The 26,253-nt window shown below is 48.1% G+C and overlaps 1 protein-coding gene and 1 long non-coding RNA gene across 8 annotated transcripts in view; one reads left to right on the top strand and one right to left on the bottom strand.

Moving 5' to 3' along the window:
* The window catches only part of Arntl2 (aryl hydrocarbon receptor nuclear translocator like 2), a 54,018-nt gene that overhangs the window by 4,686 nt on the left and 23,079 nt on the right, over positions 1 to 26,253 (bottom strand). For 2 of the 5 annotated variants that reach the window (XM_040743622.1, XM_040743620.1), the window contains exons 6-15: positions 23,352 to 23,466; positions 21,201 to 21,344; positions 16,663 to 16,903; positions 16,104 to 16,210; positions 15,535 to 15,685; positions 13,663 to 13,721; positions 11,530 to 11,638; positions 8,708 to 8,795; positions 7,119 to 7,224; positions 6,110 to 6,397 (exon numbers count right to left, since the gene is read on the bottom strand). In XM_040743622.1, coding sequence (XP_040599556.1) covers positions 6,261 to 6,397; positions 7,119 to 7,224; positions 8,708 to 8,795; positions 11,530 to 11,638; positions 13,663 to 13,721; positions 15,535 to 15,685; positions 16,104 to 16,210; positions 16,663 to 16,903; positions 21,201 to 21,344; positions 23,352 to 23,466 — 1,257 coding nt within the window. In that variant the 3' untranslated portion in view covers positions 6,110 to 6,260. Of the gene's footprint in view, positions 1 to 6,109; positions 6,398 to 7,118; positions 7,225 to 8,707; positions 8,796 to 11,529; positions 11,639 to 13,662; positions 13,722 to 15,534; positions 15,686 to 16,103; positions 16,211 to 16,662; positions 16,904 to 21,200; positions 21,345 to 23,351; positions 23,467 to 26,253 lie in introns of those variants that run through there. The other 3 variants (XR_005876618.1, XR_005876619.1, XM_040743621.1) reach the window with 3 other exon arrangements.
* LOC121139703 lies at positions 4,572 to 14,017 on the top strand. Of its 3 annotated transcripts, XR_005876621.1 has the most exons (6): positions 4,572 to 4,663; positions 5,210 to 6,433; positions 7,984 to 8,127; positions 9,621 to 9,755; positions 12,012 to 12,663; positions 13,579 to 14,017. It is a non-coding gene; the product is annotated as an uncharacterized LOC121139703 (long non-coding RNA). The 3 variants fall into 3 exon arrangements; XR_005876620.1 differs by lacking the exons at positions 12,012 to 12,663; positions 13,579 to 14,017 and having other exon boundaries at positions 9,621 to 10,662; XR_005876622.1 differs by lacking the exons at positions 7,984 to 8,127; positions 12,012 to 12,663; positions 13,579 to 14,017 and having other exon boundaries at positions 9,621 to 10,662.

Raw genomic sequence — 26,253 nt, 5'->3', positions numbered from 1 at the left:
CAGTCAAAATAGGCCACAGTAACTTTTTAATTGGCATTTCTGTGAACTTAGGTGACTGAAAAACCCAAAGTCTGAAGCTGTTTTCCTGCCTTGCTTGGTCACAGTAGCTACTGGTGTCATTTTTACTGTTTTGTCTTCTCTAATCTGTTTAAAAGGACCGACCTCCAAGGTGCTCACCACAGCTATGTGAACACAGAGACATCAAGAACTACAAGGGTCAGCAGACTTTGGCAGCACACACCTGTGCTCCCACATGATCAAACATTCAAAATAAAAAGTGGGCCGGAGAGATGGCTCAGCAGTTAAGATCACTGGCCACTCTTCCTGAGAGAGCAGGTTTGATCCAGCACACACATGGCAGCCTACAACCACCTATAAGTCTAATTCCAGGTGACCCAATGCCCCTTGTGGCTTCTTTGGGCATCGCATGCATGAAGTACACATTAAAAATAAAAATTTAGAAACACAATGAACTCAAAATGTGGCCAGAGAACCTGAATGCGTATTTCTCCAAAGAATATACACAAACGACTACAAGATTTGCCACAGATGGAAACCACAATGAAATATTACCAAAGGCCCACCAGGATGAACACTGGCGGTTAAAGCCAATAGCTGGAGTTGGCAAGACAGTAGGGGACTAGCAGCCCTGTGTGCTATTAGTCAGAATATAAAACAGTGAGACTGTGTGGAAAACAGTGTGGAGGGGCCTCAAAAGTGTTTACAATAGAATCAATCCCACTTCATCTTTCTCTCTCTAGATAGACAATAGAGAGATAGATAGAGGATAGATATACAGACAATAGATAAATAGATAATAGATAGATGATAGACAATAGATAGATAGATGATAGATGAGTAGGTAGGCGGTTGATAGGTACATAGATGATAGATACATATATAGATGAATAGATGGATGATAGTAGCTTTAGCTAGGTAGATGACAGAGAGATAGAGGTGGGTGACAGGTAGGTAGAGGTGTGCACACACTGAAGGCAGGATTGTGACCAGACACCTACACACCCACCCTTGTCACATTCACTGTAGCTGAGATGGAGAAGCCCCAAACATCCGACTACCCGCCAGTGGGTAGATGGGTGGTGTGGTGGTGTGTGTGTGTGTGTGTGCGTGTGTGACCGATTACACACTCTCATAGTGTGTGCGTGTGTGACCGATTACACAATCTCATAGTGTGTGTGACTGATTACACAATCTCAGTGTGGTGTGTGTGTGTGACTGATTACACAATCTCATAGTGTGTGTGACTGATTACACAATCTCAGTGTGGTGTGTGTGTGTGTGTGACTGATTACACAATGTCATAGTGTGTGTGTGTGACTGATTACACAATCTCATAGTGTGTGTGTGTGTGACTGATTACACTATCTCATAGTGTGTGTGTGTGACTGATTACACTATCTCATAGTGTGTGTGTGTGTGTGTGACTGATTACACAATCTCACAGTGTGTGTGTGACTGATTACACAATCTCACAGTGTGGTGTGTGCATACCACATAATTACACAATCTCAGAAAGGAAAACCTGGTCACCCGGTACAAGAAGAATAAACCTCGAGGATAGCGTGGGAAGTGAAACCCAAAACCACTTCACGGTGGATTTGTACAGACGCACAGAAACACAGCAGGGGGCTGCTGGTGCAGGAACTTGTTCAGAGTGTGCAGACAAGCCCTAGAGTTCCCAGAACGGTGTGGCTATCGCCCAACATGGAACTGTACCTGTAATGGGTAGGGCAGCACATTTTTATGTCTTTTACAGTTAGAAAACATATTTTAGAATGCTGTGAGTGGCCAGATAGAGCAACACAGGCTCAATGTGTCAGCACCAATGAGGAGAACTGTGAGACGAGCTTGGGCCACACCGTGAGACCTCATCCCATACAAACAAGCAAAACAGCTGTGTATTGAGTTAAGGGGGTGAGGGGAGGTAGAGAGAAGCATGGGTGTCTTTCCAAGTTAGTGAGCACAGCACACACCTAAGAAACCAGCCTGGAGCCGGATGCATGAAAGCACACGAGATCTCAAAGCCTGTCTCCACAGTGGCACACTTCCTCCAACAAGGCCACACCCACTCCAACAAGGCCACACCTCCTAACAGGACCATTCCCTTGGTGGGCCATTTTCTTTCAAACCATCAATCCTCTATTTACTGTTTTTTTTTTGTGCTTCGCAAATAAGTGCATAAAAAGATTATACATTTTAAAAAAACTTTCCAGAAAGAAGAGATAAGAAGAAATGAAACACTGTGGCCCCGTGGGAAATCTAACATCAAATTGTAATCTGAACCGTCAGGGATTAAAGCTGTGCTACACCACTACCACTCGGCGTCTGCCCAAGATTTTAAAACCGACCCTTTCCTTAATCTGTGGTTCCACGTTAGAAACTAGTTCACATCATCAAGGGGAGAAAGTTTATTAAGTTAAAAAAAACCAAACTAGTTATTCATATATATCCATATATAAAATGTAATTTAATTTCTCCCTTTTCATTATCTACCGCAGACTTTTAGAAATAGCAATATATACAGACAAGAACAAATGAGTCAGAAGGCGTTGGATGCGGTACCCAAACCCTCATTCAAAAGGCTGAGGGATGACAGCTCCCCAGAGGTCAGAGGACTCCCCAGAGGTCAGAGGACTCCCCAGAGGTCAGAGGACACCCCGGAGGTCAGAGGACACCCCGGAGGTCAGAGGACACCCCAGCCAGCCAGTCTCCCTGAGGTTTGCCCTGACTGTCACACCTGGGGAGTTCTCTCCACAGCGTGAGAGGAACCCGAGAGAGTTCTCTGACAGACATCTCCCAGCAGCCAAAGGGCCCCAGCATTCCAGACAGGGAGGCCACAAATGTCTCTCCCAGGCCCCAGGGGGTGGGAATTAATGCAAAGAAAGCCCCTCAGAACAGGGAGAGAGGCGCATAGGAGCTACCCAGCTCTTTCTGGTAGCCTCTGGAGAGTTCTAACTGTCAGCCCTGATGTGGCCCCGGGGACACAGGAGGCTCACACCCCACGGCTAAGCCCAGCCAGTGAGCCTGTAGACTTCCATGCCAGTTTATTATATATTCTGATTTCAACGAGGCACAGCCTCATCATATAGCTCAGGCTAGCCTCAAACTAACAGCAATCCTCCTGCCTCAACCTCACAGGAATACTGGGACTGCAGGTGTGGCTTTTTCAGTGGGACACTACAAACAGCCCCCTCCTCCTCATTCCGCCTCTGCCTGTTTCTTCTGCATTTCCTGATGCCTTTGTCTCCCAGTAAATGTATGTATTTATTGACCCTATGGTGTCAACGCTGAACTCAAGTTTTATTTAATGTCAGGTTATCATCACATAATAAAGTACATGGCAACTTCAAAAGAGAAAAAAAAAAACTCACTCTGTAGCCCAGGCTGGCCCAGGACTCTCAGAGCTCTTCTTGACTGAGTCCCTAAGGACCAGAGTTACAATAGCGACAATCACCTCATCCTTCAGCCTTTGGTCCATTTCCGTAGCATCCCCCTGACAAAATGTCCTTGCACGCGGTGGTGCTGTCCAGGAGGGCCATGTGCTAGCCACAAACAGCAGGGGTCTGGGTGCAATCTCTCTACGTGGGGAACCAATCTGGGACTATGAGTTTGAGCCGAAAATAACATAAAAGTTAAAAGACACAAGTACCATTAATTTTAATTTTTTTTTTGCCTACATTTCCAAATAGCATCGCAAATAGTGAACGCAAACCTGTCAATGCAATATTCTATGCCCCTTTGTGACCCCATCTTTGAGTACCAGTGTCAGCCGCGGGCACAGGGACCCAGAACCACCTGTGGCAAGTGGCTGCCGGGAGGTGGTGGCACACGCCTTTAATCCCAGCACTCAGGAGGCAGAGGCAGGTGGGTCTCTGTGAGTTCAAGGCCAGCCTGGTCTACAGAGTGAGTTCCAGGACAGCCAAGACCACACAGAGAAACCCCGTCTCGGAAAACCAACCGGCCAGCCAAACCAAGTCTGCCACTCCAATGCAATGGGACCAACCAAACACAGGGGGGATGCATTGGAAGAGCAGACACTAATCCCAGAGGAGGGCGGAGTCAGGAGGGCGGAGTCAGGAGGGCGGAGTCTCACAAAGCACGGAGTGGGCCGGGCAGTGTATCCTGGGTCCAGGGCCGTGGGATCTGTAGGGAAGGGTTTTACTAGGCTGAGAAAAGGAGTGAAGATAGACATCCACAGAGCACGAGCCCAGCCATCCGCCCGCGCGTCCCAGGGATGGCCTGTCCTCTCGCTGAGAGGGAGAACTTGCTTTTGTGAGAGGCGGCCAGGGCCCCTAAAGCTTGCCTCTCACACCGTGAGAGTTTGTTCCACCTGCTTTTGTTTTGAGACAGGGATTCATACTGTAGCCCAAGATGATCTAGAACTCTCTATACATAGCCCAGGCAGACCTCAAACCCGCAGCTGTCCACCTACCTCATTCCCCCAGGCGCTGGGACTGGAGATGCTCAACGCCACGCCCACCTGCTCAGGAGGACACATCACCATGACAACTTATCTTCTACTACTGGCAGGACCCGCTGCTGGAAACCTGCCTGGCTATGGTGCTGTCCCGTGAGGAAGTGTGTGAGCAGACCCTCTCTCTCTGCTGAACTCCGCCAGGGGCATCCTTCATGCTTTGTCAAGGTTGGTTTACAATGCTAGGAACTGAACCCAGGGCTTTCTTCACGTGAGGCAAACATTCTACCGACTGAGCTGCACTGAGCTCCCGGGCCAGAATTTTAAATCGTCTTAATTCTTACACTGCACTCGAAGCATCTCTAGGTTAAAAATTGCTGGGGTTTTTTTTTTTTTTTTTTTTTTTTGGTTTTTACGAGACAGGGTTTCTCTGTATTGTTTTGGAGGCTGTCAGGCCAGCTAACTGCTGTTTTAAAACACCCTCTGAACGTTACATTATGACGAGAAAAGTCGGCTATTAAGCTTTTCTTTTTTCATTGCCTCCTGACTTAAAGGACTGTGATTAACCTGGGAATTGTGATGTCTGGCTTTGATCCCAACTTTTGGGAGGCAGCACAGGTAGATCTCTATATGGGGCCAGACTGTATGTTTTAGAACAGCCTGGGCTACACAGATCCCGTCTCAAAAAACAAACAAAAAGCCCAAATAAACCCACACAGCAAAAACAGCAACAAAAAACTGTATTTACCATTTGTTTCATTTCTTTGGCTGCAGGCAATGATGACTGAGCACCAATTATCCAGCAGGCTACCGTTGTTTCCTAGGTCGGCTTGGTCATCAGGTAACTAGTCAGTCCGTTGTCTTTACAAATGTAACTGGGCTTATATACATTAAGCATTAACAACCTATGGATTTCAGGTGGGACCTTCCACAGGGCATTTAATCTGCCTGGGACTGATTTATCCTCCAGGCCGAATCTGTCGCTAAGCCAGCTTCAACAGCGGGGACCAGCAAGGCAGTATGAGTTACAGTGAAAATCCTTAGTGATACACCATCCTTTGCAAAGACTCATCTCCCAAGATCAAGGGCTCAGGGCCCACCCCTTATGTAAGCAAAGCCATTAACGTTGGCCTTCCCTGTGTTTCAAGAAGCCCTCTCCCTTAAAGTCCATCCTAGCAAGTCAAAGGCTCAACATACAGTGCTCATCGTCAGTTTGACCCTTTAAATATTCAAGCACTCGCCACACCCCAGAAGCCACCCAGCTCTTTCATCCACCAGGGGAAAGGCTCACGTGTGGGCACACGCCACAGCGCCACAGCCCACGTCACCAGCCTCTTAGGCCACAGGCAGGGAAAACGTCAACGCGTTGAGATCCCCAGAGGCAACAGCAAAGCTGTACGAAGAAGCAACGCCCAAACAACGTGATTGGCAGCCTGACCCCGAAGAAGCAACGCCCAAACAACGTGATTGGCAGCCTGACCCCGAAGAAGCAACGCCCAAACAACGTGATTGGCAGCCTGACCCCGAAGAAGCAACGCCCAAACAACGTGATTGGCAGCCTGACCCCGAAGAAGCAACGCCCAAACAACGTGATTGGCAGCCTGACCCCGAAGAAGCAACGCCCAAACAACGTGATTGGCAGCTTGACCCCGAAGAAGCAACGCCCAAACAATGTGATTGGCAGCCTTTTATGGTCAGAGCATTTCAGCAGAAATATAGGGCAGCCTGACCCCGGGCTAGCTCATGGCGTAAAGAGAGTTCTATGAACTAACAGAGTGTCTTGTAGATGGGACACCCTGAGACTATTCCCACGTCAGTTCAAAGGCTAGAGTGTCCACTGGATGTCACTGAAGTCCCCAGCATCACCCAGACCCGCCTCTGCTTCCAGGTAATTCATGAAGGCAGCCACGGCTGTGTCCTCATTGTCACACAGCGCATCGAAGTCCAGCTGGGCACCATCGCCTGGAAGTTAAAACACCAACACCGGCGGCTACGTGAGTAAGTTCAGGGGAGCTGGGAAGGAGGTCGTGTCTGAAAACACCGCGGGCAGAGAGTCTGGAGAAACAGCACCGGCTGCCCTTACAGAGGCTCCACCTGGCGGCTCACAAACACCTGTAACTCCACGGGGTCCAGTAACCTCTTCTGGCCTCCGCGGGCACTAGACATGCACGTGCCCAGACACACACGCAGGCAAGTCTCTCATACACGTTAAATAAATAAAAAGCAGCTGTAGTCAAGAACGGCAAAGCCAGCAGCAGGGGCAGAGGTTCTGCTGGGGAAGGCTGGCCGAGCATACGTGACACCCCGTGTTTGGGGTCGGGCACCGTATACATCAGGTGTGGTGGTGCACACCTGTAATCCCAGCACGAGGGCCAGAAGTTCAAGGTGATCCTTAGTGACATAGATGTTTGAGCCAAACCTGGGATACAAGGGGGAAGGGACGGCTTTCTTCCTATGTAGCCCTGTCTGGCCTAGAACTTACTATGTAGCCCAAGACGGTCTTGAACTCATAGCAATCCTCTGCCCCAACCTCCCGTGTTTTGGGATTATAGGTATGTGCCACCATGCCTGGTGGGAAAAAAATATTACTTTAAAAACATTTGCTGCTTCAAAAATGTCCTGCGCATAAGAACACAGTGGTTTTGGAAAATTCCCATGGTGGCTGGTGACAGGGACAGCTTACCAAGCAGTGGCCCGTGACTGTGAGCAGCTTCAGTGAGCTGGGGTTGCCTGGTAGCCTCCAGGCCCCCTGTTTCAGAACTCGGTAAAAAGCGTTCCTTCGTGGACACCTGGAAAGACAGGACAGGACCGGTCAGCAAGCCTTGAGCACAGTGAGAACCACCGGGTGGTTTTAGAGTCAGTCGGCACCAGAACCTCCGTTACAGTTCCCGAGGGCCTGCCCCGGGCACAGCCTGCACTGCCTAGGCATCTTCCATAGCTGAAGCTTAGAGCTGAGAGTCGTTCCCTATCTCTACCAGATTCCAAACTAAGGCACCTACTGCAAAGCTGAGATCCTTGTGTGTGTGTGTGCGCGCGCGCGCGTGCATGCGTGTATGCACTCACACATGTGTGCATGTGTGCGGTCTCACGTGTGTGCGAGTGCACCTGCATGTATGCACAGCTAGGCACATGAGGAGGCCAGAAGATTTTTATCACATCGACTTACACGCCTGTTCCTATAGGATCGCTTTGTTCACTAAACATGTGAATAAGCGAATAAATAAATAGGAAGACCAGCTGTATTTTCATACAAGCGTCACACAATGTTTGTACTTTCCGGCCCCTGCTCCCCTTGGTCACACATCATCTCCCTTCCATATTCTCAGACCACAGAACTGACTCGACACCTCGTGGCATTTGCTCTACACGATGCTAGCGTTATAATCTATTTCAGACTTCTGGGTAGCACGAGGTCTAGCGTCCCCCAGTTACGGGAATCAAACAGGTCTTTCCATAAACCAGGCACGAGCTCTACCACGAAGCTATATATCCATTCCTTTTACTACGTTTTTTTTAATTTTTAAAACTTTTTTTTTACTTTGAGACAGGGTCTCGCTAAGTTGCCTAAGCTAGCTTTGAGGTCACCCTGCATTCCACGTCTAAAGTTGCAGGGTGACAGATGTGCAGCACCAGCCCACAGGTGTGATCATTGAAGGTGCAGCGTGCATTTCCGTCAGCTGGAGTGTGTCAGGGTAAGCACATAGCACTTGTTTCATGGCTTATTTTACCTACATCTCTTTCAAACCACTTGGGTGCAGAATCCGAGGCCATCGTAACAGCTGCCACCCACTGAGTGCTTCGTAAGTGTGCCAACCACCATTTGAAGAGTTTTTGGTTTTTATTTGGTGTGGTGGTGCAGCCTGTAATCCCAGCACTTGGGGGGGGGTGGAGGCAGGAAAATCAGGAGTTCAAGGTCAGCCTCAGCTACACAGTGAGTTTGGGGTTGGCCTGGGCTACATGGGACCCCGTCTCAAAAAGTGTTTTTTGGCTTATTTTGTTTCTGGTTAATTCTCATATTCATCTGGGGGGATGTTGTTACCACACCTACCTCACAAGTAAGGAAACTGAGGCAGAGTTCAAATTCTGAACCCAGCGTTACAAAGACTAGATTTGAGTCACAACCTGGAGCCCTTCGGTGTTCTCCTAACCGCGGCTCCTGCGACCACTGACCTGTACTGGCCCGTCAGGCCACTGAGTCAGCAGAAAGGCCCCCGTACTTTTTATAGACTGGCCTCTTTCTCATAACGACCAGTGAACATTGGCTTCACTCACGGGCACACTGGGGTCCCTGTAGTTCACACTGTGGCTGTCTCCCTCTGTCTCTGAAGGATTCGAATCTTCTGGGGATGACGAGTGTAGCCTGAGCAGGGAGACAAGAGATGCTTATCCCTCTGACGGGACTTTAGAAGGTTTTTTTTTTTTCTTCTGAATGCATCACAACTGACTGACGGATGAACCGCAGCAAGGAACTCGAGACTGAATACCTCAGTCTTCACGGCCAGGCTGACTCGTTACGTACCAGACTTAGTTTTGACTCTGGAGGGCTGAAACCATGCAAGGGAATAGGGAATAGGGAACAGGAAATAGGGAATAGGGAATAGGGAATAGGGAACAGGAAATAGGGAATAGGAATAGGAAATAGGAAGTAGGAGGTGGCTGTGGCTGTGGCTGTGGGAGAGCAGCCAGGAAGGGGGAAGGGTACATGAAGAAGCCTCAGGAGAGCATGAACCACAGAGCACTGAGTGTTTGCAGAGCTGTGCACTTTAAGATTTTGTTTTTATTTATGGTGTGTGTGTGTGTGTGTGTATATGCACATGTGTGTGCAAGTGCCTGCAGAGGCCACAAGAGGGCGTCAGCTTTCCTGGAGCTGGAGCTACAGACGGCTGTGAGCTGCCTGGGGTGGGTGGTGGGAATAAATTTGGATCCCCTCCAGATAATCGCCAAGTGCTCTTAGCCACCAAGCCGCGTCTCCAGCCCCTGTGTATTTTAAGGTAGCAAATTCTGCTATGGGCATTTTATTTACTTAAGAAGTGAGACACAGGCAGAGAGGCAGTTAAATGGGTTCAGGCTCCTGCCATCAGGCCTGATGACCCGAGTCTGACCCCGGAACGCACGGGAGAGCTGACTTCCTCGGGTAGTCCTCTGGCCCTGACACACGCCGTGACACGCACTCACCCCCACACAGGCACAGAACAAGCAGACAAGATGTCATTTCTCAAAAAGTAAGACACACGAGCCGATTCACCATCACCTAGAACCCTGGCGGCAAACCTTCAACAGAAGGAGACACGGAACTTGCAGTGGAGGCTAAACTAGCAAGGTGCGGGCTCACGCATACTACCCTTTTTATTATTATTATTTCTCCATTTCCATGACTTTTCCATATGCCATGTATATTAATGTGTGTGATTGATTTCCTGTGTGATGTCTGTGCACCACGTGCCTGCCTGGTGCCTTTGGATCCCAGAAGAAGAAGGCATCGGATCCCCCAGGACTGGAGGTTTACATGGTTGTGAACCTCCATGTGAGTGCTGGGAATTGAACTTGGGTCCTGCCAACTGCTGAGTGGACTTACTGCACGGGAATCAAGATTCGCTAGACTTGGTACAGGCTGAGTGAACCTTATTCGGGGAGAATGCACTTACACAAGAAGCAGGTGACCACCACAAGTTCCCTCTCCAAGAACCCACCCAGGCTGTCCTCTGTGACCCGACCAGAAGCAAGAGAGCCAGCCACCTGTCCAGACCCCAGAACTAAACTCACTCCCAGTCACGTCTGCCCAAACGGGTGTGGTCGGTGCCACAAGTGCGGGCGGGGTGGATATCTCACTACAATCACTCCCACCCCTACTGTACATGATGAACATTTTACTACATGATGCGTCGGAGGGAATTACTTAGCTGTTTAAAGCCCCCACCTCAGCAGCTCAGGCAGGCATCGAGTCTTATTCTTGCAAAGTTGGCTAAGATGGCCTGTTCTGAGCCTCAGACTAAGTATACTTTGTAGCACTGGCTAGAACTCACTGTATAGACTGTCTCTCGCCTCTGTTTCTCAAGTGCTGGGATTTAAAGGCTTGCACCACTATGCCCCACCTAAGCACATTTTGTTTTAAAGATAAGGGCTCTGAATACAGCACAGGGTGGCCTCAGGCTTGGAAGGAAAAACGTACCTAACCCATTGCTTAATTATGCGTGTATATATTTAAATATGAGTGGAAATGAACAATTTTAAAGTTTCCTGGCTATTTCTCTTTCATTTTTCTCTTCATGTCCACTATTTAGCCTCAATATAATTTGTCCAATCTAAGAAATTGCTTTTACTTATTTATTTATTTTAATTTTATGGTTGTACGTGTTTGCCTGTGTGGATGTATGTGTACCATGTGTGTGCAGTACCCTCAGCAGCCAGAAGAGGGAGCTGTATCTCCTAGAACTGGAGCTACAGACCATTGTGAGCCATTATGTGGGTGCTGGGAACTGAACAACGGGTTCTCTACAAGAGCAAAAAGTGTTCTTAACTGCTGAGCTGCCATCTCTCCAGCCACCTACAAAGTTATTGGATAACTCTTCTTTATGCTATACATGAAGTTTACATATAACTATATAAAATACATATACTTTGATATATTTATGGTATAAAATTCTTTATAAGTTAAAGATAGTCTGTTTCACTAAACAAAATACACACATTTTCCAGTTTATGTTTCCAACTTTGTTGTCATGGTATAGTTTATGCTTCAGTTTTGAACTTTTATGCAATCACATTTATCAGTTCTTTCTTCCTGAATTCTGTATTTGGTGTGGTGTTTTAGAAACAACTTGACAAATTAAAGACTATAAAAGTCCTTATCTGGGTGCCCCCACCCCAACCGCTTGTGACTCCAGTTCCAGGAGATCTGATGCCCCAGTAGGTGTGACACTCTTACGCACAGAGCCACCCACCCTCTGCCGCACCCTCCTGAACGCGCGCGCACACACACACACACACACACACACACACACACACACACACACAGGAACGACTGATCTGTGTTGTACTGGTCTGCAACTAAGACAGCCATTTATATGAGAACACTTGCGACGAGAAAGCTTTACCACTGTAAGCTCAGAACCTCGTTTGCAATATCTGTTCCAATACTCCCAGCACCGAGGACGGTCCCCGTGGATGTGCCAGGCACCCTGACGCAGGACTGTCTGAATGAGTCTAGGCAAAAGCACAAGAGAAAACTCAGTCGGGGACGTTAAAGTGTACATGGCCCTGGTCCGTGGGCTTCCTTTCTTTTTAGATGATTTCCAAGTTTCTCCTGAAATAGATGAGCCACACCTTAAAATGCCAGGAAAACACCTAATCTTCCGTTACAGAATTCCCAGTGCCGGAGACACCTTGAGTAGGATCACAGATGGGCACAGAGTCACCAAGGGCGCCGCCACCACCCACGACCTTCAGCACGGTCTTTTTCCTTTTGCTCCTCACAGAAGAGCCACACAACGCCGCTTGACAGCTCGGAGCTCCTTTCGCGCGGCCGTTCATTTCTCTTTTGTTCTATGTGTGTGACTGTTTGCTTGCATGTATGTAGGTGCATCGAATGCATACAGGGCCTGCGGAGGCCGGGAGTTACAGGCAGCTGTGAGCCACCACGTGGGTGCTGAGAACCAAATTCAGGTCCTGTACAACAGCAGCCAGTGCTCTTAACCACCGAGCCATCCCGTGTTTGGTTTGTCTGTTTGTTTGACTTTCTGTTTTTTTGAAATATGGTTTCTCTGCCTACCCCTGGCTGTCCCGGAACTCACTCTGTAAACCTTGAACTCAGAGATCTGCCTCCTGGTGGTTTTGTTTTTGTTTTTGTTTTAAATAGGGTCTCGTGTAGATGAGCAAGATTACTCCTTATCTTCCTGGTTCCACCTCCCAAATGTTGGGATTGCATGCAGGTGTCACCACCATATTCAGATACTTAGAAAAAAATATTTTGCATGAAATACACGAGCACATCCCCATGGTTAGAGAGAGAGGGAGAGGGAGAGAGATAGAGAGAGATGCGAAAACACACTCTTCACGATCGTCTCTCATTTGTCTGGTGACTTGTAATGAACACAGTGGACACGGAAGAGAGCTATCCGCAGGGAGACCACATGAAAACACCAGTCCTGTTCATGGGGAACTCCACCCAGCGGGAAACCAGCCACGTGGGCAACTACCTATGGGCGGTACCGTGTTCCACTACAGCAGAGGTATGGACCAGGTGCTGGGACAGCTCAAGGGAATAGTGGGGTGTTCCTGAAAGTTCCCCGTGGGATCTATGTACCCTCTGAACATAGTCTCTTATTTATTATCTCGTGTGTAAATGATGTGTGTGGCTGACTGTACCCATGCTACAGCACACGCTCGGAGGTCAGAGGACCATGTGTGGGAGTCTGTTCTCACCTACCTTTGTTGGTCCTGGGAAATGAACTCAGGTTGTCAGGTTTGGAGGCAAGAACCTTTACCTGCTGAGCTATCTCTCAGATCCTTGGTTTTTTTTGGTTATTGTGTGTGTGTGTGTGTATGTATGTATATAATATGTATGTATGTATGTATTTATATACAAGTGTGTACGTGTATATAATGTGTGTATGTATGTACTTGTATATATGTGCATATTATATGTGTGCATGTAGGATACAGATATATGTGTGTTTACATGTATGTATGATATGTATCTACATGTATGATACATGTGTATGTATAGGTATGTGTGATTGTGTATGTGTATATATGTTGACATGTATGTATTATACACCAATGTATAATGTGTATATGATACGTGTGTACAAATGTATAATGTGCATACGATGTGTGTGTACAATGTATGTGTGTTTGATGTGTATGCTTATGATGGTATGTATGTGTGTATGTGTGTGTATATATGACAATACATGTATGACACATACATGTATGATGCATGTGTGTGGTGGTGGAGTTCAGAGGACAGCACTGTGGTATCAGCTCACTTCCATCCTTACGTGTGTTTTGGGGGTTGAACTCAGGTCACTGTGCATGACAGGCGACCGGACTCGCTGGTCACCTCTCCTGCCTTGGCCTCCTCCTTCTGTAACCACATGCGTGGCGCCTATCCAGTTGAGATGTCTCCTAACCCCCCCCCTCAGTCTCCCCTCTTAGACGGAAAACCACCTTCATAAAAACACGTGCTGGATGGTGAGACAGGACCCCGAGCTGAGGCGCCGGCTTACCTTCTGAGGACTGGCTGCTGCAGGGAGGCAAGGTTGGCGTCCCCGTGTCACTGCGTCCCCTGGAAGTCAGAAAAGCACAGGTGGCATTCCCTGGGGCGCGGGGAACCCACGACGCGTCCGCGCTGGCTCCGTGAGTTTGATCTGCCGGCTTCCACTCATCGACATTTTACTGTCCACACCCTCGGCTAAGACTGGGATCAAACGCCCCACTGGTCGGCCCCACCCCACAGCAACGGCGCCCGGTTCCCAGCGTAGAGCCTAGGTCCGCAGCTGTGTTGGGATGGCTGACAGGAACATGGAGATACTCGCCTCCCAGTGATGTTTAAACTAAACGTTAACAGATGAGCAAATGGAACTGGTGTGACGTGAAGTGTTTATGTAATTATTCTTTACCAAGAAAAACCTCAGAGCCAGATACCGGGGTAAGAACCTGACTGATCAGAGAAACAGCAGAGGAGTGACCAGGGACCTCCTCTTTCTCCTTACCCCATCAGCCCCTCCCTACCACTTCCTGTATCTCTCTATATGTCATAGGTCCTCCAAAGTCTCTATGGCTAATTTCGGTCAGCCAGTAGCTAGCTCCGCCCTCTGATTCCAAGTCAACTTTATTGGCAGTCTCGGGAGTGTCAGAGTGTGACAATATCCCACAACAGTGACCCTTACACCCACTTATAATCTTGGCAAAGCAACAAGGCTTAGGCTGGGCTGAGCTGGCTAGAAGCAGTTGCTTCCCCTGAAGACACGGCCGGATTTCTGCCACTCAGCGGCTGTACTGGCGCACAGGCAGAGAAGATACATCTTTCTTTTCTCTTCTGTTTTGCTTTTGTTTCAAGACAGGGTCTCTCTGTGTAGCTTTGGCTGACCCGCCCATGCTGTAGACCAGGTTGACCCCGAACTCAGAGATCTGCCTGCCTCTTCTCCCTTAGTACTGACATTAAACGTGTGTGCCTGGCCTCGCCCTCTCCCCACCCGTGCTGGGGAGTCTGAACCGAGGGCCATGCACACGTTAGACAAATTCTCTACCATTGGATTAGCAGTTCTTCTTCTGTTTTTTCTGTTTTGTTTTGTTTTTTTAATTTAGTTATTTATTATACAGTGTTCTGTCTGCATGTACACCTGCAGGTCAGTAGAGGGCGCCAGATCTCATGAGGCCACCATGTGGTTGTTGGGAATTGAACTCAGGACCTCTGGAAGAGCAGCCAGTGCTCTTAACCTCTGAGCCATCTCTCCAGCCCTTGTTTTTTTTTGGGGGGGGGTTGTTGTTTTGAGACCAGGTCTTATGTAGTCTAGGCTGGCCTCAGACTCCCTTCGTAGCCAATAATAGCTCTGAATTTCTCATCCTCCTGCCTCCGCTTCCCGGGTGCCGGGATCACAGGTGTGCAAACCATACCTACCTTTACCGCCAGACATTATATCAAGAACAAAGGGGGTAGATTACATAGGACAAACGTCCAGCTTCACTTGAGCAACTAACATCAATGAAGAGCAAAGGAAATTCTCAGACACCGCTGGCCACCGCACAGACTCGGGGTTGGATTGTGGAATCGCTATGGACCAAAAATCCTTGAGGAGAGAAATCTGCATCTTTCCCAACCACATAGAAGCTTTTTTCTTGTCACTCTTCGTAAATGATTGGGTACAACAGCCATTCACATGACTTCCCATTGCCCCAGGAGTTGTCACTCACGATGACATGCTCTGGGGATGGACACAGGAGGAGCCCAAAGCATTCTGGCATCCGTGCTGGCTCCTGGCATCCATCCCCAAACTGAGCTGCGGCACAGTCAGAGGACCATGCGGTTTTCTGACGGAAAGCAGAGGTACTCACTTGAAATCAGGACAAAGGTCTCTGGAATACAGAGAACTACTCACAGAACCAGAGTGTTGACCGACACGATGTACTCCAGCTCTTTGGTCCAAGGGTTAGTGAAGCTGGACCACTGGCTCTTCAGGGTGACGAAGGAGCCGTCCTTCACTCGGAATTTGTACGAGTCCGTCAGTATTTTCTCCTTACTCTGCAGAACTTCACAGAAAAGATGCAGTCATCAGCAGAGCAGCCTGTAGAATGAAAAGACTTCCAGCCGGGTGTGGTGGTTCCTGTCTGGAACCCCGGCCCTTGGGAGGCTGTGAAGAGGGGGGGGGGTTATCAGATCTAGGCCAGCCAGGGGCCCATACTGAATCCCAGACCAAAAGCAAACACCAAACCCAAAACCAGTGCCTTGAGAATCAACTCCAGTTTGGGGTTTCCCAGGGAACGAGAAATTGAGAGTTGACACCACAATCATTTATTTTATTTAGACAGGGATTTCTTATGTAGCCCAGGCTAGCCTGGGGCTCCTGGTCCTTCTACCGCCACCTCCCAAGCCCTGAGATTTTGTGGGTGATCCATCACACCTGGCTGACGCTGTCGTTTTAAATCACCCTCTCGATGAATCACCCACCTGCTTTGTGCTTGTCAGTCAAATTACTGTGGTCATCGCGATGAACATATTCATAACACGAAGTTCCCAAGAGCTCCTGAGGCAGGTATCCTAAGATTGCTGTTGCCCTGGTTTTGAAACAGAGAATAAACCTGGCACTTGCTGAAGGTGATGGCTCCTAGAATCCTGCAACTCCAGCACAGGTGGGACTTTGGGGGCTGGAAAGACGTAGTCACATGGATCCCTGGGTTCCCACGGGCTGCCTGGTCCTCCCCAGCCACAGACCAGAGCTGCAAAACAGGCCACCCAGGTGAGGCCCCATGAAGGCCAGCTGATGTCCTTGCAAGGGTACCGCCCACACCGTGGCCATGGAGCAGGCCCAGCCTCAGCACCACCGCTAAGAAATACTTTTCCAAGTTTGTCCTCCGGCTTGACCAAAGCCACCAACAAACCACATCCTCATGTCACCTAAACTACCCTTCCTATTCTCAAGCCCTAATAAAAGCTACGGAGTCACACCTTGCACAAACTCAGCTGCCCCCAGGGTTCCTCACCACCACTGCACTTGAGTGCTGCTCACCTCTGATCAACGTAGACGAATTTTCCATTCACGGCAAAGCGAGTCACAAACTCAGCTGGCCTCACTTTGATCTTGCCGCTCTTCTGGGGGACAGCGTATGGATGTAACCGTCCCATGGCTACAAGGCAGGTGAGAGGAACACTGTCCTTCTCACTGCCCCTCTCCTTCTCCATGCCAACAGCATTTGGAGGCCAGCTTCTTAAGTATCCAGTGCAATGGACGGTGTAGAATTTTCTATGGTCTAATGAAAAGCCATAGAAATACATGATCACCATGACTGCCAATGTCACCATAGAAATAGATCACCATGACTGCCAATGTCACCAGAGAAATACAGGATCACCATGACTGCCAATGTCACCAGAGAAATACATGATCACCATGACTGCCAATGTCACCAGAGAAATACATGATCACCATGAGTGCCAATGTCACCCATAGAAATAGATCACTATGAGTGCCAATGTCACCCATAGAAATATATGATCGCCGGGCGTTGGTGGCGCACGCCTTTAATCCCAGCACTCGGGAGGCAGAGGCAGGCGGATCTCTGTGAGTTCGAGGCCAGCCTGGTCTACAGAGCGAGTTCCAGGACAGCCTCCAAAAAAGCCACAGAGAAACCCTGTCTCGAAAAAAACAAAAAAAACAAAAACAAAAAAAAAGAAATATATGATCACCACGACTGCCAATGTCACCATAGAAATACAATATCACCAAGACTGCCAATGTCACCATAGAAATACAATATCACCATGACTGCCAATGTCACCATAGAAATACAATATCACCATGACTGCCAATGTCACCATAGAAATACAATATCACCATGACTGCCAATGTCACCATAGAAATAGATCACCATGATTACCAATGTCACCCATAGAAATAGATCACTATGACTGCCAATGTCACCCATAGAAATATATGATCACCACGACTGCCAATGTCACCCATAGAAATACACGATCACCATGACTGCCAATGTCACCATAGAAATACAATATCACCATGACTGCCAATGTCACCATCACTTCCTCTTTCCTTCTTCCCTCCCCCTCCTCTTCTTTTTTTGAGACAAATTCATCCTGTAGCCCAGGCTAGCACCCAGCCCTCTATGTGTAATAGGCTATCTCCTAACTCCAGATACTATTGCCTCAGCCTCCCAAGTGGTTACAGGCGTGCACCACCATGTCTGTCTATTATGAAAAAAAAGTCTTACTGTTGTTTGTGATGATGGTTGACAGACACATGTGGTCATAGTGGGGCCACAGAAATATTTGAGGAACATTTAGAAACACAATAAAAAGTTATTTTTAAAAAGACCCAAAACCACCGGGCGTTGGTGGCGCACGCCTTTAATCCCAGCACTCGGGAGGCAGAGGCGGGCGGATCTCTGTGAGTCTGAGGCCAGCCTGGTCTAAGGAGCGAATTCCAGAACAGGCTCCAAAACAATGCAGGGAAACCCTGTCTTGAAAAACCAAAACCAACCAACCAACCAAACTTGGTGGTTGGATGGGTAGAGGCCAGCTCTTTGCGGGTGGTGCTGTCCCTGGGCTGGTGGTCCTGGCTTCTATAAGACAGCAGGCTGAGCAAGTCATGAGGAGCAAGCCAGGAAGCAGCGCCCTCCACGGCCTCCGCATCAGCTCCTGCCTCCAGGTTCCTGCCCTGCGTGAGTGTCTGCCGACTTCCTTAGACTACAATGAGGAAGTGTAGCCAAATGAGCCCTTTCCTCCCCAAGCTGCTTTTCGGTCATGATGTTCCATCATAGCAACAGCAATGCTAACTAAGACCCCGCCCAAAGGAAGAAATACAAATGACCAAGGAACACGTAACACAATGATCAGCATCCCTAGCCATCAGAAAAACTCAAACTCAAACGAGAATGAGATCCCACCTCACCCCAGTTAGAATGGCTGCAACCAAAAGTTCAGATAAATGCTGGAGAGGCTGTGGAGAAAGAGGGAGCTACACGGACAGTCGATGGGGGAGTCATTGTTAATAGCTACTGTGGAAGACAGTATGGAAATTCTTCAAAAAGCTACAGTGTCACAACATCCAGCCACCCCACTTCTGGGTGTATATCCCGAGAAATGAAGTCAAGGTACAAAGAGACACCCCCCCCCCACATCTCCACACACAGCCTTACCAACTAAGATGGGAATCAGTCAGACAGGTCCAGAGGGGATATGGTACATAAAGAATGGAGTACCGGCCTGGCGTTGGTGGCGCACGCCTTTAATCCCAGCACTCGGGAGGCAGAGGCAGGCGGATCTCTGTGAGTTGAGACCAGCCTGGTCTACAAAGTGAGTTGCAGGACAGCCTCCAAAACAATACAGAGAAACCCTGTCTCGAAAAACCACAAGAAAGAAAGAAAGAAAGAAAGAAAGAATGAATGAATGGAGTAGCATTCTCACAAGGAAGAAAATGGAATCCCACTATTTGTGATAAAATAAAAGAGATCAGAGGATACGGTGTCATGTGAGGTCAGAAAGACAATCACCGTGTATGTATTCACTCCCATACATGAAAACAAGGAATAACTGGTCTACCTGCAGTTAACCGTTAGTATTCAGGCATCTGTACTGGCCTGTCCTTGGGGTTCTGACAGGATACGCCCTCAGCTGCAGGCACTGAGAGCACCACTGTGTTCCCTTTAAAAGGGGCCCTGCCCACCTCCCATCCTCCTCCCTCCCTCTCTCTCTCTCTCTCTCTCTCTCTCTCTCTCTCTCTCTCTCTCTCTCTCTCTCTCTCTCTCTCTCTGTCTCTTTCTGCTTCTCTCTCTGTGTCTCTCTGTCTCGCTCTCTCTCCTGCTGCTTCTACCCCCAGGGGCTGGTCTCCCCCTCCCCTTTCCCTTTTTATGATCCCTTTCCCTAATAAAAACCCCTCCATCTGAATCCTGTCGGATGGTGTCTTTCTCTCGAATGCACGCTGCTTTTCTTAAATTACAACTGCCGATAGCCTCTGCCCTAGGCTCTGCACCACATCGAGCCATGGGCAAGAGGGAGGTGACGGTGTGTTAATTAAGCCTCTCCAGGGCCTCCTCCTTCATTCCAAGACAGACACAAGAATCTTTTCATGAGAATCAAAATTCTCAGTGCAGTATCAGGAACACACGCTTACTATGCCAACACTTGTGATTTTCTTCATGCGTGGTTATAAAAAAGATCTGAACCCGAATTTATAAATAAATGGAATCATGCAGTCCTATATAAAGACCACTTTTCAGCCAGTGAGGGGATCCACACTCTAGACCAGCCTGGACTACACAGTAAGGCTCTGTCTCAAAAAGAAACATGCGGGGGCTGGAGAGATGGCTCAGTAGTTGAGAGTGCTTGATGTTCTTTCAGAGGACCCGAGTTCAGTTCCCAGCTCCTCAACAGGCAGCTCACAGCTGAGGATAATTCCAGCTCCAAGGAATCCGTGGCCTTTGTGGACACACACACACACACACACACACACACACACACACACACACACACATGAAAACTAAGATTTAAAAATTACTATATGGCTGGGCACTGTAGCCTGCCATCTTTAATTACAGCACTCAGGAGGCAGAGGCAGGTGGGTCTCTGTGGTGATGTATTGTTATGGTTTATTAAAGCTTGCCTGGGGATTCAGAAAGCAAAGTCAGCCACAAGTCATAGAAGCCAGGCACACACCTTTAATCCCAGCAGCCAAAAACTAGAAGGTGGTGGTGCACACATTTAATCCCAGGACTCAGGATTAAGAGGTAGACGGACTTCTGTGGGACCAAGGCCACCAGATCTACCCAATCGAATCAGTCTCAAAGAGAATTACAGCTCATACCTTTAATCCCAGCATTAGGGAAGTATGTAAGACAGAAGCAAGGTCTCAGAGAGACGTTCGTTCTCCAGCCACACTGAGGAGAGGCAGCAGTCTGAGGCTTAAGGGTAAGAGTTCATGGAGACAGGATCAGCCCTTTCAGCCTGAGTTAGAGTGAGAGCTAGTGGCCTGGCCAGCTTTGCTTTTCTGAGATTCAGCTTGAAGCTTGAACCCCCATATCTGCCTCTGGGTCTTTTACTTTACAGATCTCTGTGAGTCTGAGGTCAGTCTGGTCTACAGAATGAGTTCCTGGATAGACAGGGCTGCAGAGTGAGACCTTGTCTCGAAATAAAAACAAACTTTAAAACAGAGATTGAACTATGTTGTCATTTGAGTTTTACTTTATTTTTGAGATAGGGTCTTGCTACGTAGCCCTGGCTAGCCTTGAACTCACAGAGATCCAACGGCCTCTATTTTCTAAGTGCTGAAGTTAGAACCCACCAGATCTGGCCCCAATCGAACTTAGGCTCTCTCTGCTACACCAGTGGGACGATGAAAACCCCAGGCAGGGAAATGAGCACCTGTTGCTGGGCCAACATGAACAATCGTCTGGGTCTAAAACAATCTCACTCAGATGCTTTGCGCCCTGTCTCTTGCCTCGACTGTGGAATTTACAAGTTCTTCCAGAGAAACTAATTAGGACCTTGCGATTCACACCAGGCTCTGGTCACCGGCTCTCCTGGGAGTCCTACCTTTCTTCTTTGAGCAGGGTGAGCATCGAAGCTCTTCTTTGACGGGGATTTTACAGCTCTTCATTCTGAAGAAGAAAGACCGCCTGGAGCCGGAGTGCACGCTTGGTCGCCCAGGGTGGCCGTGACCGTAAACCTGCAGAGAGGCTTCCGTAGCAGCGGGAATGAGAAACAAGAGTCACAGACATGTTTAAAATCCACCTCCTCCCGTTCGTTCTTCTCCCCTCCTCTTAGAAAAGAACAATCCCAGCACTTGGGAGGCAGAGGCAGACGGCTCTCTGTGAGTTCAAGGCCAGCCTGGTCTACAGAGTGAGTTCCAGGACAGCCAGATTCAAAACAAAACAAAAGGAAAGAAAATGAAAAAAGAGAATAATCTGTGGTGTGTGTGTGTGTGTGTGTGTGTGTGTGTGAGAGAGAGAGAGAGAGAGAGAGAGAGAGAGATCAACCAGACCTCCTGGAGCCAGAGTTGCAGGTGGATTTGAGTGGCCTGATGCGGGTGCTGGGGACAAACTCAGGTCCTCCGGAAGAGCAGCAAGGACTCTAACTGTGGAATTACCACTTCAGCCCCTTCTAATGTCCCTAACCACCGCCATATATATGCAGTTTGTGTTTGCTTTGCAGTGTTTTGTTTCTGAGACAAAGTCCAGTAGTGTAAGCCAGGTTGGCCTTGAACTTCAGTATTCCCAAGCTTACTCCCACACTAGTGTGTTGGAATTGCAGGTAAGAACCACCATACTCAACAATTCAAAACACTTGCACTTCACCTTAATATTTTCTTGAGGGAGTGGACAATACAGTTTAATTGGAATGAGATGAAATTCAAAAATGAAGAAAAACTCAAGTGCAACAATGATCTCTAGCTTAGCCCACCACTATTCCATAGTTGGTTTTTTGTTTGTTTATTTATCTTGTTTTGTTTTTGAGATTCTTACTTAGCTCAAGCTAGCCTTGGATTCATGATTCACCTCTCTAAATGCTGTACCAAAAATTTGGCTAGGCTCAGACATATTGACACGTGCTTCTAATTCCAGCACCTGGGAGATAGAGGCAGGAGGATGTCTGTGTGTTCAAGGGCCAGCCTGGTCTACAGACCAGCAAAAAAACGACACAGCGAAACTCTGCCTCAAACAAACAAACAAACAAAGAAAAACAAAAAATTAAAACCTGACTAGGCCATTTTCTTCCTTTAATGTTTAAAAGAATTAATTTTTATTTTTATGTATGTGTGTTTACCTGAGTGGATGTATGTGTGCCATGTGCGTGCCTGTGTGTGCCCACGGAGGTCAAGAGAGGACATCAGACCCTCTGGAGCTGGAGTTACAGTTAAAAGTGAGTGGCACTGTGTGTGCTGGGAACAGAGCCTGGGTCCACTGCAAGAGTCATACATGCTCATACCTGCCAAGTCGTCTCTCTGGCCCCTAAATCACCATTTCTATAGCATAAATAATTGTTTGGCACTCAGCATTTTCACAAGTTAAATATATTTGGATAATGAATACATGCATACTTCCCAAGCCCAATTGTGCAAGATCCTCCATACCAGGAAAATCTAGGCCACATACAAAAGAGAATAAAACTCCAGCAACTTTTTTAACCACAAACAATATTGACGTATAAATTTTCATTTGGAGCTGGGCGTTGGTGGCCCATGCCTTTAATCCCAGCACTTGGGAGGCAGAGGCAGGCAGATATCTGTGAGTTTGAGGCCAGCTTGGTCTACAAGAGCAAGCTAGTTCCAGGACAGCCTCCAAAGCCACAGAGAAACCCTGACTCGAAAAACAAACAAACAAAAAAAAGCTTCATTTGGATTGAAAAGTATAAGCAATCATATATTCCCACACATCCTCTTCATGTGAATATATTGTACATGTCTGTAAAGGAATTCTCTCTCTCTCTCTCTCTCTCTCTCTCTCTCTCTCTCTCTCTCTCTCTCTCTCTCTCTCTCTCTCCTACGTGTGGACGAAACTGTAATCAACCTGTTTCCTGTCCCTGCCGCCATGCCCTGTCATGCCCACCACAATTGACTCTATCCCTCTGAAAGAATGAACTTAAAAGATAAAGCCCTTTCTTCTTAGGTTGCCTGGTCATAGGCATTTATCTTATCTGCAGAAAAGCACCCAGCACAGAGGTAAGCACCCTGGAGGGAGAACTCACTTTTGGTGTCTACGGGTTTCTCTCTTGGTGAAACATCACAAGAAAGTTGTTCCTTTACCTTGGCAACATCTTTTGGGTGTAAAAAGTCAAACAAATTCTGCCCCACCAGGCTGCCCTGTGGAAGAAAGCAGGCACACACTCACCATCAGTTATGTCACTTTTAGACATTTCTCCACACACACACAAGATAAATACCTGTTCCTTGCTAGAGGCTGATTTTTCTCCCAGTGCTGGGGATCAAACCCAGGCCCTTGTGCGTGCCAGGAGAGTGCTCTACCATCGAGCTACATGTCCATTGCGTGGGAAATCAAGAGTCACTGGACTCGGTACAGGTTAAGTGAAGTTTATTCGGGGAGAATGCACTCACACAAGTGGCAGGTGACCTCCGCAGGATCCAGCTCCGAGGATCCACACCCAGGCTGCCCTCTGTGACCCGACCGGAAGCAAGAGACAGCGATGGGATCCGGGACTCCAGACCTAGTCCTACCCTCCATCACATCCACACCTGTCAGTTGTACAGGTGAGGGCAGAGTGGGTATCTCACTACAATCCCCTTCTTAGTCTAAGGAAAAAGATTTGGGCTTGATACAATACTATATACAAAGGTAGCAAATACCAAGTATGAAGAAGGAGAAGAACATACGCCGTTAAGACCTATCGCCAGTGAAGCAACAGGAGCAAGTGGTAAGAGCTACATATCCAGTCCTAGGGCAAAGACATAACAGAGATTGCTATAGAGTTGCCCTAAGCTGGAAAGCTTACGTCTTGTACCTAAAATTTCTATCTAGGAAGAGAGAACAGTAACTGTGACAGTCTAATCTTCAACCTCATCAAAGACCTGAGAAGGAGGATAACAAGGAGGATTCTGAGAAATGTAATAAGAGAGACGTCGCCATGTGATCCCGGGAGGAGAGGATGCAGGAGTCTGGCGTTCTTGGTAAGATGAAACCTTGCAGGCAATAGTCTGGCATTCATCCATGAGGTAAGACCATGAAGAAGTACATATATTAGTAGTAACGGATTAATACTTAAGACAGAGCTAGCCAATAAGAAATCCTAGTCACCGGCCAACAGTTTATAATTAATAAAGTGTCTCATGTGTTACCCGGGGGGCTGAAGTGGCGACAGGACCCAGGCGGCTGGCGGGAAAGAGTACAGGTAACACATCTCCACCCCACAAGGTGGATGTTCCTTACCCTGCATGCAAATATACATGCACCACACCATGGAACATTAACTTGGGCTCCTGGGTGACATTTGTAAAAACAAACAAGCAAAAATGCACTCTGAGGCTGGAGAAAGATTCAGTCATCAAGGAGTACTTGCTGCTCTTCCGGAAAGACTCAGGACCCACAGGGCGGCTCACATCCGCCTGTATTCCTGTCCCAGAGGGTCTGACACCCTTCTCGGGCTTCTGTGGCACGCGTGCATATGTGTGACGCACAGACACACAAGCAGACAGAACATCCGCACATGCAAAATAAAAGTGTAAAAATGCACTTGAAACCTTCGGGACAGCTACAAATAAACCACATACAAACACTGGTTTCTGATTTTCCTGTAAGTCTTGTTACCGTGTAGACCTTGCTTAATATCTCTCAATTCAGGGTTGATTCTAAGGCATTAGGATTTACATTTCATCTTCATTTTCTGAATATGTATGTGTTTGTGTGTGAGCGTGTGCGTGCATTCCTCTGTGTGTATAAGCACCTGTGAGCAAGTGCACATTGATCCTAGAGCTGACTGGTAAGGCAGGAAGAACTGGCCAGAGAGGACCAGGGATCATCCTGCTTCTGCCTCTTCAGTGTTGGGATCAGAGGTGCACACTGCCACACACATGGGGGGTGGCCGTCCAAACTCAGGTCCCCATGCTTACACAGCAAGCACTGTACTGACTGAGCATCTCCCAGCCATAATAAACTTCATCACTTGGGATACAGGGCAAGGGATTACGTCACAGTAGAAAACGAAGCCCAGGACATCTGCTGCGCCATTAATCAACACGTGGCGAAAATGCAAGCCCAACGTTCTGCCCACTTCCTGCTCCTCAACTCCCAACATGCAGGCGTGCCCTATGTAAAATTCATTGACATTCCTAAAGTCATCCATGGTTTGTTTCTTCTTCCTTCCTCCCTCCCTCCCTCCCTCCCTCCCTCCCTCCCTCCCTCCCTCCCTCCCAGTTGTGTATTAGGTCTCAAATTTTTTAACATAAATAATGCCAAACAGAAGATCTAGACTTTCAATTCAACCGCACACTGATCTGATCACACACACACACACACACACACACACACACATCTCAGAGTTCCAAATAATGATCCAGTTTGGGTTTCCCCAGAAGCAATCCTGAGGTAAGAATTCGAGCCAAGCGTTTTATCGGAGAGTAAGGAAATGAAGTCAGAAAAGAAAGAGACCAGTAGAAAGAGAAAGAAAGAAAGGAAGGAAGGAAGGAAGGAAGGAAGGAGGGAGGGAGGGAGGAAAGAAGGAAGGAAGGAAGGAAGGAAGGAAGGAAGGAAGGAAGGAAGGAAGGAAGGAAGGAAGGAAAGAAGAGACCAGTAGAAGGCACATCACCGAGAAGTTGGCCATGGCTGTTGTCAGAAGCTCACTTCCTATGCCCCTGGATCCTCTCCTCTAGGTGAGGGTCAACTGGGGCGTCCCTAGCACTGGACTCTGATCAGAGCAAATGCTGGCAGTCATTGCTGATATCGTCGAGTGAACGGGACCTGCCCAGGTGAAAGGGTCCCTTTCTTATCTCTTTAGTTTTTGTTCTCTTGCCTCTAAGTATTAATCCAGGTTGACCCCAAACTCAGGACCTGCCTCCCTCAGCCTCCTGAGCACTGACTGGGCTCTCAGGCACCCGCCTGTCCCCTGCCCTCTGGAAGAAAAGTTCTGTGGCTGCGGC

The sequence above is a fragment of the Mesocricetus auratus genome, unplaced genomic scaffold (genome assembly GCF_017639785.1).
Source record: "Mesocricetus auratus isolate SY011 unplaced genomic scaffold, BCM_Maur_2.0 Super-Scaffold_100001, whole genome shotgun sequence".
Classification (NCBI taxonomy): Eukaryota; Metazoa; Chordata; class Mammalia; order Rodentia; family Cricetidae; genus Mesocricetus; species Mesocricetus auratus.
This window is presented reverse-complemented; position numbering and strand designations above follow the sequence as displayed.